At 34.8% G+C, this 18,115-nt stretch overlaps 1 protein-coding gene across 3 annotated transcripts in view; it reads right to left on the bottom strand.

The window, feature by feature from the left end:
• Positions 1-15,273: 15,273 nt before the first annotated feature.
• Positions 15,274-18,115, bottom strand: part of Pcdh17 (protocadherin 17) — a 90,056-nt gene continuing 87,214 nt past the window's right edge. For all 3 annotated transcript variants that reach the window (XM_047553877.1, XM_047553878.1, XM_047553879.1), the window contains one exon: positions 15,274-16,587. In XM_047553877.1, coding sequence (XP_047409833.1) covers positions 15,905-16,587 — 683 coding nt within the window. In that variant the 3' untranslated portion in view covers positions 15,274-15,904. The remainder of the gene's footprint in view (positions 16,588-18,115) is intronic.

Genomic DNA, 18,115 nt, shown 5'->3' with positions numbered 1-18,115 from the left:
TAAAAATACTGCAAGTTTCTCAGGAGAATTTTGTTCTTTCTGGATAAAATTAATGACTATTTTACTTTCTTTTGAAAAACTCAACAGAACAGTTGTTAAATTTTAGGAATCTGGGAAAATAGGAAATAAAGTTGCTTTTTCCAGATTAGGTCCTGATTTTTTTCTTTGTAATATTGCTGACTTTGCCTATGAAAATTTCACTTAATCCTATGCCATTACTTTATATAGGAAGTTAAAACTGTTAATGAACTTCAGGAGAAAAGGAAACTAAACACTTGCATTTTTTTTTCCTTGAATTTTCCCTCACTTAGCATCTTGCCCACTTATTTTTAAATAATTTTATTGACCTCTGAGAAAGCTACTAAGATAATCTTTAATTTTCTAAAAGAATTTCAAACAAAGAACTTTTCTTTTTCTTCTGTCATAGGGTCTCTTCCCTCACCCTTTCTCCTCCCCTTCCTTTTCAGCTCTAAGCAAGTCTTTTCAATTTATTCTCACATTTTGTCACTTGTTCATCTGTGATCCCTTTGTAATTCCCAGGTGCTTGGTTTGAAGGATTGCATATGCTACACAAAGCTGATATCCTGTACCATCAAATGCTTAGTGCAGTATTTTCAGTGGAACACAATTAGGAATGATTTTGAGCACAATTGAGGAAAGGTCATTTCATTATTTTAAGTCAAAAATATTTGCAGTAGTGACACATATTTTTCTAAAATATCATTAAAACAATATTCTTTTCTGCCTGCTGATTTGACTTTGGGGAAAAAAAATCTATAGTTTTAACAACTGCCTTACATAACAAGGCTCAATTATACCAGGTCCTATTGACTGATGCATTTAATAATGTAATAAAGATGCCAACCATGACAGAATTTGTTAGTTTGAAAATAGGGCAAAACGCCATTTCTTCCACCAAGTTGGCTAATAAAAAATATTGCTTACAATGTGATGAGACTTGTCAAGTAAATTTATAGTATGCAAAATTCATAAACTCTTAAGTATTTCTTTGGAGTTTAGCAACATGGGCAGCTTACTGTGTGTTCTAAACTAATTGAAAGGGTGAGATGGCTAGAAAGCAGCCTACCTTAAAATTGATTAATTGGAAATATTTCGTATTCTGTATACATCTTTCATCTAAAATCTTCCTTTGTGAAGAATTCTGTATTTCACATTTAATTTTTATGTTCACTTGCAAGTTTCTCAGGTCTCACAATTCAAAGACATTCTGTAGAAGGGGAAAGCAGAGACTGTGATTCAGAATGCAGTGAGTCTAGTCCCTGCAGAAACTTGGCAGAGGATAGAATCAGTTCTCAGGATGCCAAATTTAGTGGCCCCAGGCCAAATGCTAATTTTGAATGCATGGCACACATCACTTTGTGTCTCGATTAAGCCATGTCTGTGAGTCCCATGCAAGCCCAGCAACAGATTTTATGCAACACATGTATTAGCGTTCAGGGCATCATTGATTTAATTCTGACTTTAAATGTGTGACAGAAATTGCTTCTTTTACACTATAACTTCCAACTCTTTGAAAATAAAAGAATACAGCATGTTAATTGACTTTTTGTTTCCCATAATTATTCCAAATGTATTTGACTTTTTGTTTTCCATGACTTTTCTTAATTTTTATATCAATTTTGATGATTTATAATGAAGGCTTATTTAGAAAGAGCAAGCCTTGCTTAATTAAAATAAGGTAAGTATAGTGTAAGATTACTGTTCCTCACTACTTACTTGCTTCTTTAGTATATTACCTAGAAACGTATTCATAAATTTGTTTGTTCATTAAGCTAATTCAGAAGTCTTAGAGAAGCCTAATAAAAATTATGGAGCAAAGAAAATTAGATGTCAGTGTACAGGACTGGATTAAAAGTTTGATTTGTTTATTCACATTTTTTTCTTATTTTAATCATACCACTGTTTTCTGAGCTGAGAACCTCGCCAAAATGTTTCCTTCTCTTTTCGGCTTGGGAAACTAAAGCTTCAGCAGAAACTGCAAAAACATGAACCTTTCCGTTGAAGTACTTCAGTCATTGTTCTTCTTTAGAAATCATTTGTAAATATGTGGGTATGTATTTTTAAACTGGAAAAAAATTAAGTGGCTAATATAGAATTTTTAAAACGGGAGTTGGAGCCACTGACTGATAAAGGATTGTGTGCTATTTTAATATACTTACCTTGAACTGTGCCAGCTTGCTCAATTTTCAGTCCAGATTTTAAAGAAAGAAAAAAAAAAAAAAAAGGACAGGATGAATTAGATACAGCTGGCTCTGTGAGTTACAATAAAGCATAGGATTCTTGTAAATCTATTGTCTGAGGGCTTTACACAAAAGTCCTCTATCTACACTAAAAATTAAAAAAAAAAAATGTAAAAGAAACCCTGACCTTTTGTTCATAGAAAAGTAAATCCATTAGTTAGATGAATGATTTTGTGCATAATTTTTTCTTTGCATAGTATCCCCCCCCCGCCCCTACCATTTTCTGTGTTGTTAGTGTTTTATACATATCTGGTTAGTCATCACTGAATATATAAAAGAGAAAGGAAGAGTAAAAGATATGAACAAAATTAGAAGCTCTTTTTGACTGGTTGGCTTTTATTCCAGCAAATCATCTGAGTCATAATAATGTCACTCTTATTTTATTTTTTTTTTAATTAAGGGCAGAGAAAAGAATTTAGTGTAAATTATATCATTATATTATGACATGTTTGCATTGGCCTAAGGGAAATAGGAATCAAAACAGAAGAAAATTTGAAGCATAGTATAAAAAAAATCATGTTTTCATCCAACCCTGATTTGACCCTATGTAGGTCCGGTCTAAATTGTGGGGACTGTGGTCATATATAATGGAGATGGGATTGGGGAGGCCTGACACTTCTTAATTTATTTATTCTACCAGTGTAATGCTAGCCACCTCCTGTTTTTATTATAGCAATTTAATGCCAGCCATTTCCTGTTTTCATTAGACCATTGTAATGCTAGCCTCCTACTGTTCTCATTAGTGCAGGACTGTGTAATGGCAGCCACCTCATGTTTTCATTATAACAGAGCTGTATGGTGCCAGCTGCCACTTGTTTAACTTCACTGAGAAGCATTTGACCATGGACTACATACTTCTACAAGCTAGTGGCAAACAAGGTAAAGGCCTCCAGGATTCTGTTGAAATAGTGGTGATGCTTAAGTGACTTATTGAGTATCAATATGCAAGGAATATGTTTGCTCATAATGGCTGTGAAACTGCAATAAACAGAGTAAATTCTTGAACTGGTTTGTTATTATTGTTGGTTTTTTGTGTTTTACTTTAGAATAAATTGAGAAAGACCTTTGACAAGATGTTGCAGTTAGTATTGTGATTGTGTGTGGATAGATTTATATAACTGTGACAAGAGTCCATTTGTAATGATGGATAACACTCATTGAGAACTTACTGTGTGTCCAAATGGTTTTAAGCTTTTCATGTAGTACCTTGTTTATTCCTTACTATTGCCATAGAAGTTTCTCTTGTCATTCACATTTTATAAGAGAAGAAACTGAAATACACAGTAGTTTCATTAGGCAAGGACCAGCATATGCCCTCTATAGAGAGATAAATCATATTTTTGGCTTTGTGGGACATATAGTTTTCTCCTAATATGTCAACTCTTTAGCAGGAAAACAGCCAAAAATGATATCCAAACAAATAAACAAAGGCCTTGACCAGCTTCCAACCTTCCAATAAATCTAAATCTTCATTTACAAAAATAAGCTGGGGTCTGAATTTGGTATAGTGGCCAGATTTTTTCTATTCCTGATGGAAGCCCGCATGGCTGGAGAGCATAGTTGTCGTTAAGATTCCCGTTGAGGTAGTTCAGCCATAGAGCTCATCAACTACCATCCTCTACTTCTTCTGATAACTTTGTAACTGGAAATACTTCCAGTTTCATTCATTTGGGAAACTGTATTGTACAACAGTAATAGTTTTCAAAGAGAAAAGTGACTTTGTTTAAGTATATGAGTTAAATTTTTTTGTCTAATTATTAGGTTATTATAGTTTTGTCCTAGTACTATTATTTATGCAACATCTAAGAATTATTTTCAGGAATAACAGAACTATGACATTTATTATTGAAAATTCAAGGAGTTTTGCCTGTGTATTAAAAATTAAACTTCCAAATATGTTTGACCTACATTTTCTTTTCTCTACAAAAAAATTTTATGGAATAATTCTTTAAAAATTTATTGCTTTGTCTCTCCCAGATAGTTGTTATTAACTTTAGTGAATAGGATAATTGACAGATGTTTGTAAGTTTGTCAAAACGATTAAAAACTGTTGAGAATTGTAACCTGTCAGTGTTCCCTGGGAAACAAAGTCCTCTCCATCTGTTAGGGGACTCTCTAGATGACTGTAACGAGTCATCTTTACAATTGCAGGTGTCACCTTAGGATTGGAATCTTGAAGTAGAAAAAGATGCATATATATAATGATGCATGTGCTTCAACAAGAAGAGAACATATATCCCCTAATTCTATGCTCTTGGTAACAGAAGGAAGAGGTTAGAAAGCAATGCTTTTTTATATTAGGCCATGATCTGCACTTTGGACCCTTGTCTGTCTGAGGCCAATAAAAGTCAGGCAGCAGGAGTAATGTGAAAGATTGGTAAATTGTTCTGTCTTCATGTAACTTTGCACTTGTCTTTTACATTTCTCAAACTGAATACACCCTCGCAATGAACTTAATATGGTTTAGCATTGCCTGTGGAAATTACCTTTATTGAACTGCAACAGTAGGGGTGGTGGAGAGGGAGAGGGAGGGAGGGTTGAAACAGCCAGTGCTTCTGTATGTGAGGGTAGAAAACATCAAGCTTTATCATGCTCTTTCCTGACTGTTAAATTCAGGGTCACCAACCAGGAATGGGTGGGGGTGAGATGTTTCAGATATTCATTCTCTTTTTCAACATTTCTACTTTCTTTCTTAGTTCTGGTGTGGTATTCTGCCTAAAATAGGGCAGGTGGTGTCATAAGATTTGCTGTGAAATAAAATGCAAATTTTGCTAAGCAAATAAACCATTAAGAAGTAAATTAACTTGAACCATAATAATATATCATAATTACATTGCTTTTTAATATAGGAAGCTGTAATATAGAAAAATATATACAAGTTTGTGTGTATGCTGGGAGATAACTGAGTCTTCACTGGAAAGATCACACTCAAGGCTGAGGCTCTGGTTTTCTCTTCTGTCCCTCATGAAAGCCTCTGCTTTTCAAAGTGGTCCTGGTCTGTGGGTAAAACTGAAATTCGCCACAGTATATAACAACTCTTACCTTTTAATGCACTCAGTGCATATGTAGCCAAATAAAAGCCAATCTCAAATGTGGATTGGCTATGGTAATTACTATTTATATTAATTGACTGTCAATGCACAGACTTTCAACTTTGCCACTGGAGTTCTTGTCACCCTTTTAACACATTACCATTATTATTTTAAAACTAGAGTCATTTCAAGTTCAAATTCATAAAATGTGCATTGGAACCGCCTACCCTGCATTACAGATGGGTAAAACAGAATATGTGTCAAGAGAAATAAAACTTTTAAGAAACCGTTTGCACTCACCTTCCCCTCACCTCATTTAGAAAGTCAATCTGACATTTTTTTGGCATTTCATGTATTACTTGGAAAGAATTAAAGTCAGTATTTATGATTGGAAAGTGACTAAGAGATCAATAGGGACATTCATCCTACGGCATCCAGGCTTAGAGATGGTCACCTAGTTCTGTTTGAACATTGTCATTTCTGTATCTACTACCTTGTACTATCACTGCTTTTCTAGTTTCTGGCTTCCATAAAGCCCCAGTGTGGTGGTGGAGACAGATCCCACGTATACACAAAGGACAAGTTACTTCAGGCTGGAGGATGAGTTGGTCATTTTAATTGGCCTATAAAACTAGATCTTTGAGGTAGTCCCAGAGGCAGATTCTTTTTCCTCCTATTGGGGACTGCTGAGGAATTCTGTTTTACCCAACTTCCTTAGGAAACCAGTTATAGACCCCTTTAGCAGGAGTAGAGAAAACGGTCATTCCCAAGCAGTTGCCTGCCCTTTCATTCTGAGAAAATTCATTCAATATGTGTGTTATTGGTACTGACAAGAGTCAGAGATAATTGTCTGAGGTGCAGGAAGACACTGGCCAACAACAATTACTGCAGAATACATCCACAAAAATTTGGAGAGAAGTCCTAGTCCTTAATGCTAAGGCATTTAGAAGAATTTCCAGGACTCTTCTCTAAATTCTGGCTGGAAACATGTGGATCCATTTACTTCAACACCAAATATCCACAAGTCAGGATTGTTCACTCCTCTTCACTACATCCCTTCTCTAAGGCAGGGTTTCTCAACCTGCAAGTTACTGGCACTTTTTGTAGGAGTGATTGTCCTGTGCATTTTAGGATGTTCAGTAACACCTTTCGTCTACTAGATGCCAATAATGACAACCTACTTAACTCCATGTGTTAACAACAAAAACTATCAACACTGCCAGATATCCCAGGAGACAAAACTGCACTAGTTTTGAACTACTGATCTACTGTAATTATACCCAATTTTTGGGGGGGAAGGAGTTCCAGGGATTGAACTCAGGAGTACTTGACCACATCCCCAGCCCTATTTTGTATTTTATATAGAGACAGGGTCTCACTGAGTAGCTTAGCACCTCATTTTTGCTGAAGCTGGCTTTGAACTTGCAATCCTCCTGCCTCAGTCTCCAGAGCCAATGGGATTACAGGTGGGCACTACCGCACCAAACTAATTATTCCCCATTTTAGTGCCTAGATTGTCAATAATCATAAGCTTCTGTATGCTTAGAATATTGTGGAATCACAATATTGGACATCTCTATCAGCCTGAAGAGTCTGGGACATACTAAACAATTCTTTGGAGTGCAATTACTCTAAATTTACACAGCAGATTCCAAGAGATGCTTACAGAATCCAGGAATATTAAAAAGCCACTATTCCAGGCATGGAAATCATCCATACCCTTGATTTTCACCTTTGTCTTGCCTCTTTGCCTCCCAAAGCTTCAAACATGATTACAGATTTCAAAGGAAGAATTATTTCTGGGAAACTGGAAACATATACATAAATACTCTGCTGATGGCTTGAAGCTGAGAATTTCAAGATTCAGCAAAGTTGGCATTGCCTCTAGAATACTTGGACCTGACCCAAGAACAAGGTGCTATTAGGCAGCATCTTATAAAGAACGAATCGCCAGGCAGCAGCAAGCTGTCCCAGTGTTATTTTCCTGAATTCACATTCAGCTTGGCAAACCTTCCTCAGAGCTTTCCAAACTAGTGAGGCTAATTCAGGTGTCCTTAAGCCTCTACTCCTTTAGGGTAGACATTCAAGACATCTAATCTATACATTCTGCACAGCCCACACTTGATCTAACCCACTTTTACCACCCTGGTACCTTTCTAATCAGAAAACATCCTGGCTTTATTTAAATGTCTCTTTCTCCAAAATGCATTTCCTATACAGCTCTCCTAAAATCCTGCCCCACCTTAAATATTCAGTTGGAATGCTGCTGTCTCCTAGAAGATGTTACAGATATTCCCATCCCACCTCAAAGTTCCTCAGCAGGAAGTAGTTGCCTTTCTTTTATTTCTTTTTTCTTTTATTGGTCTATCCACTGCAACTTACTTCTTTCATACTACCAACTGCAGCCTGCATTTTTAAAAAACTCTTCATTTCCTAGTATACTGTAAATTATACAGAGGCAGAAGCTTCATTTAGGTCATATTTGTATGCTCCATTGTGTCAAAATACACAATGCATGCTCCATAGATTAGTCTTAAATTGAATAGGGATGCCACAGCCTCAAGACAGAAAGGCACTAGAGAAGCCATATTTCACCCATTTATTTACTTCCTTTTCTCCTCTGGATTATGGACTGAGAGTAAATTTTTGTACTCGTGCAAAATGAAAGAAATGACAAACTACATGTAGTATTTAAATGTTGGAGATGTGTAAGGAAGAAGTACAGTTTGAAAATCATAAGCACATAATAATCTCACAGTATCTTCAATCAAAGTAAAACATTTAACATGATGAGATCTGAATGTGAGAATTTCTTAATGCATAGGATTGGGATAACATAGTAAGATGATTAGCTTTCTAATCACTAAGGCAACCTTTCTGTGAAGGAGTTAAAGACTCCTTTATAAAGATTTTCTTCTAAAATTCCTCATGCTAACCTATTTTCACTTTGTATACCTCCTGCTAGAAATCATTATGCATTTTGTCAATTTTAACACTTCTTATAGGTTACATCTAAAAATTGATATTAGTTTTACCATAGCTTTACAAAAGTGGCTTAGAGCCCGTGGGTGATGCATGCCTGCAATCCCGGTGGCTCTGGAGGCTGAGGTTGAGTCTAGACTATCTCAAGTTCAAAGACAGCCTCAGCAAAAGTGAGGTGCTAAGCAACTCAGTGAGGCACTGTCTCTAAAATAAATAAATAAATAAATAAATAAATAAATAAATAAATAGGACTGGGGATGTGGCTCAGTGGTAGAGTGCCCCTGAGTCCAATCCTTGGTACCTCCCCGCCACCGAAAAAAAAAAAAAAAAAAAAAAAAAGCCTTGGAAAATTTCTACCTACCTACTGTATTAATCTGGTAACTTCTCACTAGGTCCATAATTAATCTATAACATGCAGATTATTTTAATAATAGATAAAAAGATAACATAGTATTTAACTAATATTGAGAGAAATTATAGAATAAAGATGAAAATAGGAGATAATCACATGGTAGATAATAAAGAACCAGAATGTTAAATACTATAAACAAAGAGTTATAGGTGAAAATCAGATTTTTAAAGGGAAAGGGCAATTAAAGTTCAAAATTTCACTGAAAGTCAATTATTATATTTAAGCCAGTCTTTAAACTGCAGTGGTAAAAGAATAACATGAAAATGTGATTTAAAAATTTAAAAATTAGTACTGAGATATTTAGCTGATCAATAAAATGAATAAATATTACATCTAATCTATTTTAATTTAAATTTCCAAAATATACAATAACTAATTAGTGTTAAAGGGGCATTAAAATCTATTATGCACTGCTTGAGATTAAAATTCGATTTCTGTGAGTTGTGATAGAAACTGCAAACAAATTATTACTGAGTTAAATTCAGGCAGAATCAGATCAACTTCACTATTGATTAATCATCCTAAATAGTGACTTTGATAGCAATTGAAATGTCTTCATTTGATCACTGAAAAAGACAATAATATAATATTTATCCAATATGGATGAGACAAGTCAGAAATCTAAAAATATGTTATTCATCCTTAGCCATGTTACTATTGCTTAAATAACTTCTCCCTTTTATTTTCTGATGCTCATTTTTGAAGTTATTAGACTCTCATGACTTTATAAGTATATAGTATTCCATAGATATGGACATATTATTCAAATATACTTTTAATATTACTAGCATTTATGTAACCATTTCCAATAAGTTAGTTAGTAGCCCTATTATTAAGCATTCTTTAGCATATGCAAACCTTCATGATCTAAAGGAATTCAATGAAGTCAATGTGATTGCTTCCAAGTAAGAATATACCAAGTTCACTGGGAAATTCTGATGCTCCATAAAAGATTTTAGAAATTATACCATCAATGTTGTGAAATAATTTTGTAGATGGCAATGAGAAAAACTGAAGGCAGTCTTAAGACAGACCCAATTAATATAATGTCTATTCATTTTCTTAGAAACTATAAATTCTCTTCTCTTCTTCTCAAATTATTTAATACTAAATAATGAATCATTAACATAGGCACAGTCTAAAGGATACTGTGATTATCAAGAAAATCATACTAGTAGCATAATGTAAAAATTGTTTTTGAATAATAAATGGAAGATGCTAGAGAAGAAACTTTAAATATGGCAAGATTGCAGAATTCAGAAAACATAGAACAAGCAGCAGAATTAGACACTTAGTTCAAGTCTAAGTGGAAGGCTTCCCAGCTAGTTGCCCTTGGATAAGCCCAATTACCTTTTTGAGCTTCAGAATTCTTAATTCTGTAATGCCTTGTAAATTTGTGAAAGGACTCTGTGAGTTGGAAAATTTCCTACAACCAAAATTTATCAGTATTAATTTAGGTTTGTGGAATTATTCCACTAGTTGGTCAGAGTGACAGTGTAAACCCTTAGGGAAGTAAGCACAACTTTCATATAAGCTGCCTTGAATGACAATTTTTTAAACAAAATATGGCCATCTATATAACATGAACAAAAATGGGTTCAAATTTTGGTTTTTTATTTTTACTTTTTTATAATTTTAAAATATATGATAAAATAAAATGACATGTAACTTAAGTAAGACAACTGTCATATTCAAAATTTAGTCATTTTTAAATGTCATAATTTAATTTGTACATAAAAAAGGGAGTGAAACAAATAAAGTATTCCTCTTGCAGTGAAATATCCCAATCCTAAGACAAAGAAGAATAAATATTTATTTTGAATAAGGAGCAGTAAGTCAACCTGTGTGATACACATACACAATTTTGTACAACCATCTCCGAAAGCAGGTTATGAATGATTTTAAGATATGTTCCATACAGGACTTCCTCTCAGTTGTGGCATGGTAACATAGGGCTCTTCATCTGAATGATTCTGTGCTCTCTCAACCCTGGTCAGTTTCAGATGTTTCAATTAACAGCTTGGTCAACCCTCACAACTTAAAAGCAGTTCATGGCATGGTAGGCATATGGATTTTTATATTCTTAATAGTGAAATTATTTTCATCATGGAAAGGTAATGGTATAAAAGGTGAGAAAAGGTCAATTTGTATGTCAGTATATATCACCAAGGTACAAATTCTAAGAACTCTGAGAACAAAATGTAATTGGCTTAGTTCTCTGTAACTTAAGATCCTTCTATAGAAAGTGGCACCTAGATAGTAGTTGCTCAAAGAAAAAGACCAGCAAAGAAGGAATAGGCAAATTATTTAGCCTATACCAGTAAGTCTAACCAATAAAGATCTTCTTAAATATGGAAAACTTGTGCACGCTTATTGATAGGTCATGCTGTCATAAAACGTAAAACAAAATATTAATAGGAAAAATATTATGTAGGTTTGGAATTTAGAAGATACATTCACTGTGAGAGCAGAAATACAGGGTTTATGGATTAAAGGAGGAAAAACACAATCAAATCCAATGTACACACAGTAACTTACCTGATTTTTTTTTTTCCATTCGATTATAACCAGCACTGATTCCTTGTTAGCTTTTACTCCAGAGGCATTTTAGGCCCAGGCAAACACACAGTAGGAATTCAACAGATACTCTGAGTTAGTAGGAGAGGCTTATCATTTTAAATTAACTTGACACCATACATTTACTTCAAATTTCCTTTTGTAAATATGTGCTTTCGTTGGTCACGTAAGATTAAGAGAAGATTTATAAACTGAATTTTTGAAACCATTTGGGATTTCGTACCAAATTATTGATACACTGATGGTAAATATTAAGAGACACAAGAATTGTTAGGTCCTGACTCCATCACCATTTGACTAGACAACTTATCTAAAACATCTGAAAGATTTTTAATTCACTCCTGTAGAGAAATTGGTGACATTATTGTGAAGCAAATTTTGTAAAGAACCTCATTCTACTGGCAAACAGGTAATTAGCAAAAACAGTTGTGATGTCACATTTGCTTTTCCAAAATAATTATAATCCGGGTCCTTGAGGTATACAGTGTGATAATGAATTCAAGGGAAGGCAACGCCACTATTAGTAATAGCTTTTTATTCGGAGTCCTCATTTTCCAGATAGGTCACATTAAACACAGCCATTAAACAATAGCGTTGAGATAAATCCATACAATGTATGCTGCTTTTGTTGTTGTTGTCCTTGTTCACCAATCACTTGGTGCAGCTAAGAACCTTATGGAGTAATGGGGCTGATAAATGGGAGTAGCTAACCTGCAAAACACTGGGACCAGGAAAGTCAGACTTTAATCAGGTCTCATTCAATTATGTTTTGAATCAACACATCTTGATAGCCAAAACTCTCATTTGAATTAATGCTCTGATAAATGCTGTCTGTTGTCAAAAGAATATAATTAGACCATAATGAGTGGGCATATATTATGCCAGACCTTGGTCTATTTGTTGACCTCAGCAACTTCTCCTCCATTAGACAACAAACAGCTTTAACCTGGTTCTAATAAAGCATATTGCTCTATTACTACATGACTTATTTTTTTAATGGTGTCATTTTTTTAAAATTAAACTGTGTCTAGATCCTTTAAAGGAAGTCATGTTTTATAAGATCTCAGTTAATTTTGGAAAATAAAATAAGTCAATTTCCCAAAACCAGGAATTCAATGAATTTATGGAATCAGGGGCCAATTTTTGCATGTTGCCTGTAGTAAGGATAAGCCTATCAGGTTGAGAAACAATGTAAAGTATTCTTTGAAATTGCATGGTATGTCTCTTTAATGTTTACTTTGGTATAGGTGTAACTAACTGATTCTTACTATTTTTTACTTTTGACAAAGATTTGTCATCATTAACATCTAATGAAAAGATCACTTTGTTACTGATATTTATTTTTTAATTCATCAGTAAGCAAGTTTTAGAAATAGGGTTTTTACTAAATTCTATAAATGGATTCTTTTTCTGTGCTTGACTTCAGTTATTTAAGAACTTAAATGACAAAGTAGTATCAAATAGTTCATTCTGAAAGTGTATGTGTGTGTGTGTGTATGTGTGTGTGTGTGTGTGTGTGTGTGTGTGTGTGTGTTTAGGGGTTAGTATCTGAAAGATGTAATTTTTTTACACATTTCAAATTCCACCAAAACCCCTTCAATTCTCAGTGATTATGCATCACCATTAGAGCAATTGCTCCCCATAGGTGTGATTTTGGCATCTCATAGGCTTCCTTGGAAGCCAAGCACCAGAGGTCTGTGTTAAAGGCAGTTGCCAGGGAAATGAATAAAAGCAAGATTTGTCAACTACAAAAGCTCAGAGTCCTGACTGCTGAATTACCACCAACTTGTAAATAAATAATCACTACTAAATACAGATAATGTGTTAAACAGCTAACACTAGTAAATCACTGGTGACAGAGAGCCTAAAGGTAAATCCCTCACACATTGGCACAACCAATTCTTATGATCTTAAGGTGTCCTAATGTCTTCAGACACACAGAATAAATTGAACAACTGGCTACTTAGCGTTAAGAATGTTTTTAAAATAAATCCTACTCTCTTTGTTGATTTCATTTACATACTGCTTTAGATTTTACTAAGTGGTTATCTGTCTAGTAAGAGAGAGGCAACACTTGGTAAGACTAAATGGAAATCAGTTTTCCATCAAATTTTAGCTATCAAGCTAAATCAACCTGTAGTCTCCTGGCAAAATTAACATCATGTAACAGAGACAACACATTTCAGATACATAAATTGTCCAAAATATAGAGAGTCAATTAGGTTTCACATGTACAAGATCCCTTCTTTTCTTTTTTTTAAACATTTACGAATAATAAAAACCAAGAGTAGAGCTTTGGAAAGGCTGTTACTAGGAACAAATATAGTTCTCAAGAGAATAAGGCTGATGGGAGTTGTCCACTCTTTTCTCCCAAAGCAATTTTGCAAATGAGGTACAGTCTAAAATCTTGAAGTCATTTGATGGAAATATTTTCAGCAGAATTTTTAAGGTTTAAGATTACAAAAACTTAATTTAGTTCAATGTTTGTTTTTGCTTTTACTTTTGTTTTAAATATAAGGGTTTTATGACATTTATGCTGTTTCTACACTGGCTTGGTGGCCAGAAAAGAAGGCACAGAATTCTCCACCAGTTTGCAAATAATGCATTTTTCTGCTCCAGTGCACAAACAGCCTTTATTTAACTCAGCACCACATTTTCTAAGGTATGGGCTCCAAACTATTTGCCATGAAGCTGTAAAATGCCAAAAAATTTAAATACTGAAGGAAAATGTCAATCAAGGCATTTTCCCATCTGCTACTACTTCTGCAAATGCTAATTTTATTTTTCCCAATTCCTGAAATTAGAGGTTTCTTAGCCTCACATGGAAGTAAGTTTGAAACTTGCTAAATGTCACAAGAAAAGATGCAACTCAAGGATGGAATAGAAGGTGTATTGTTTTCGAAGGACACCAATAAAAAGAAGCAGAGTAGCACTGAGACAAAGGAAAAAAGATTTTGTTACGACCCAGACCTCTTGAAAAACACTACACAATGCAAGTAACCAGTGCTGGTACCACACATGCATTAAAGCATTTTTCATGTTTTTGAAATATAATGGAAACATACATCTGAACCACTTAAGATACTTTTGAGAACCAACCAATGGTATGATATCTACATAGGCAGAAGCTTTATGGTATTGAAAACAACATGAAGAAGTTTCAGGTATTGGTACAAATGTAATTCTTGTGATTTAGCATGACTTTAATAAAAGCTTCTACAAGGACTTGCACAGAACCATGACTGACGGATGTAATTTCTGACCTTTCAGTTAGCTCCATCAGCTCACTCAAACACATTTTGAACAGATTATGTACTGTAGTACTTGGTAGACTATACATTAAACAAGAGACTCTGCTCTGAGGCACTGCTTCCCACACTCCATGGGGAAAAGGAAGCAGGAAAAAACAAAACTCATAGAGTTCGACAGCTACCGAGGCAACACTTGCCATTTACAATATAAGCCCAAATATTTTTGCAACACAACTATATATTAATTTAATAAAATACACAATATAGCTCTTATACACTCAACAATTTGGCTCATATGCACGGAATCTGCAATAAATCAATAAAAATATGTCATTTGATGTAAACACATTGAATCTTCTTACATTTGCACATTTAAATGGTCGTGTGATTTGTGTATGTCTAAGACATTTTCACTTTCCTGAGCTATTTTAGTGTCCACAAATGAATAAGTCATATTATTGATGTTAATATGCTCTGAATATTACCACTTGAAGGCGACTATTTCCCAGAACTTTTTCTGTGTCAAACTTCAAACTCATCATTATTTATATCTTTGTTGGACACTAAATGCTAAATAGGCATTTTGAATCTTTAAATTTTCTTCTCCTTTAATGAAGTGAATTAGTCTACGTGTGTGCAGGACAAAATGGACTATATCTTTTTACATTTAACTTTTATACGACGTGAGGTGTCTTACAAATGACCAAGGGTTTTTTTTTTTTTTTTTTTCTCATTTTTTGTTTTTGTTTTTGTTTTTGTTTTTGCTTTTGACGAATGAAATGGAATGTTCTTTGTGTTTATATGTGTGGCAGGTAACTTTATACAGAAATGTTTACCACAAATATGTGTTAATGTTTGGTGTAGCTTGGACTACTGCAAGGTCTTTTCGGGACTTTCAGTAGAAGCCTGTGATGACTGCTAGAAATCCACCACAGATCACAAATGATGACCCTGCTTTGTATGGGGTTTATAGGTAAACAGTTAAGTCAGCATAAATCACGGAGGACAGTCTTAGAGTGATCAGAAACACTTCACTTCCCATACTGCATACCTTCCTAACAGATTGTCAAAAGGTAACGCCTCCTCCTCCTTTTTCTTCTCTCAATTTTCGTCTCTCTCTCTCTCTCTCTCCTTCTTTTCTCTTTAAGCATCGTTAATTTTGTCCTAATATAAGTTTGGTCAGAACAAAACCATTGTTATCTCTGAAAAAGAAACAGCAGTGAAAAGAACATACTTGTGGGCACTTCAGATGTTCACTAAAAGCCTTAGAGCAGCATTGGTCTTTCTTCATCCCTGTAAGATGGGTTGTCCCCAGGAGCGCTCATTCTTAAATCAACAGAAGAGACAAGAAAATGCCAATGCCTTTCTCTCCCGCTCGCTCTCTCTCTCTCACTTTCTCACAGCCACAGGGTCATTCCCCCTGCAGTCCTGCAAAAGCTTATCAATTTCTCTCACAACTTCCTCTGCATCCACGGACTCTCGGCCCAGATCCCTGTTGGGGTGGTCAAGTTGCTCCAGAACAGCACCCATCTCGCTGGAATCCCGGCTGGCTCTGGAATGCACATCTGCGAAGACCCTTGCCATCTGATCAGAAGCCATGAAGGGAGGGTCTCTTGGTTGCTTACTGGGCGACAGATACTGACTGTCAGTGGGCAAGTACTGACTGCTTGCTTCGGCCAGGGCTCCTGGTTTTGCTTCACAACCATCTAGGGAGCCTTTTGTTGAGGTGCAAGGCTCAATGCATGCCTTGGTAGGGCTGCTTGATGCTGAGGGGACCTCTTGGAGGAGAGGGCTCAGGGCACGTTTGGCTTTTAAATAAGGTTTAACATTGGCAATGAGAATAGTGTGCTCTCGCTTGTCTTTTCCAAATGTACAAAAAGTCTTTTTCCCAGTGGGATTCACAGTTTCATAATTCTCAGTCTCAACATTAGCTTCAACTGTGGGTACAAAGAGATTTGTGCGGTAATCTGCGTTTTCAGCCTGATTGGCTGCAGGGAACTGTGGCATCCAACACCTGTCAGAATGACCAAGCACTCGGCATTCATCTGTGCAATTAACACACTCTTCTGGTTCTGCAAAACAAAAGAGAAGACAGCAAATCCAATCATTAGGGTTTCCTTTAAATTTCTACAGAGGCTGTGATCAGCTCTCAGTGGGCTTGCTTGACCTCTGGTCTCTTAATTAAAAAGGAAAAGAAAACAATAATTAAAACATTTCAGGATGGTTGCATAAACCTGCTGTTTGAGACAATGGTTTTATTTAAGTCTATTCTCTAGATATTAACGAATTCCCATAGCCTGCAAAGAAGTAAAAAGTGGCCATTGGAGAATCATTCTCAGTAGAACAGAGCATCATCGTAATCTAATGTCCTGGGGATATCAGTTAGTCTTTGTTCTGTATAACCCATCCTGGAAACAGAGAACTTCAAAAAGGATTATCAGGATTAATTTTTCAAATCAAATAGCAGGGCAAAAACTGGATTGCAACTTCCATACCAAGTCCTAAGCTGCTTTTTAAAAAATGTCTTATCCCTATTTTACTTGTAATTGTTATTTTGGTGACAGTCATGAAATAAAAGGTTTTCTTTCAAAGCCTACTTTTCCTACTGAGAGTGGCAAATAGAATTTTCTATCAGAATGTATTACGAATTAGCTTGTCAAAAAGTGCACATTCCTGTTTTATTAGATATGCCTATGGATCATGTAATCAGTTTTCTGCACTTCAGCCTTTTGTTTTTAGTGTAAGCAGGTGAAAATGGATTTACTCAATAAGTAGAGTTCAGAATAAATGATGAATCACAATTTCCTGTTTTAAATAATAATGCTTTCTGTGAGAATTTTTACTTTTCTCCTTTGCCAATAAAGATATGGAGAATCTATGTAAAGCATTCTTTAATGATCCCTATTTTAAAGATGCAAAACAAGGAAATAAAAAAAAAATTCCTCCAAAATGACAACAGTTGCATATTTTTATTGACCCCAATATTTTAAACCATAACTTTGAAGTACATCTTCCCAGTTCTTCCTTTACTCTGCAAACGGTTGTTTTCATTCTGTTTAATGATCCTTTTTAAATCGGGGACTTTTACTTTCAGGAGAGGATATTTACAATTTACCTTCACGTGGTGGGAATAGAATTCCCTACACATTTAGTAACACTGGGGATTGCCTTTTAATTGATGCTAGATGAACCCTACAAATGTATAGTGTCATGTTTAAGGGGGGGAAAGTCTATGGACAGCAAATTTAATAGTATTGTTAAATTTTCACAGATAATGTTCAAAGTCTCATATGAGATGAGTTTATATTTAAAGTTCATGTATGATTCCTCATCAAACAAACAAAAACAAACGAGCAAATTCCATAAATCCACAACTGGTTTTATCTCAGTTTTAACAATAAATAATTTTCCTATGAGAGTAAATTTTTTGAAAAAGAATCAAAATGGTGTTTTGACAGAATAAAAATATGGAAATATTTTATAACATGTACAGTCTTGGAGAAATGCTAAAGAAATTCGTTGAGGTAGTTATGTCCACTTTATTTTTGTCACTTAAAAAATGATTTGCTAGGGGAGAATAAAATATTTGCTATTACGTAA

The sequence above is a fragment of the Sciurus carolinensis genome, chromosome 5, assembly GCF_902686445.1.
Source record: "Sciurus carolinensis chromosome 5, mSciCar1.2, whole genome shotgun sequence".
Classification (NCBI taxonomy): domain Eukaryota; kingdom Metazoa; phylum Chordata; class Mammalia; order Rodentia; family Sciuridae; genus Sciurus; species Sciurus carolinensis.
Note: the sequence above shows the minus strand (reverse complement) of the source record. Positions and strands in the feature narration are given on the sequence as shown.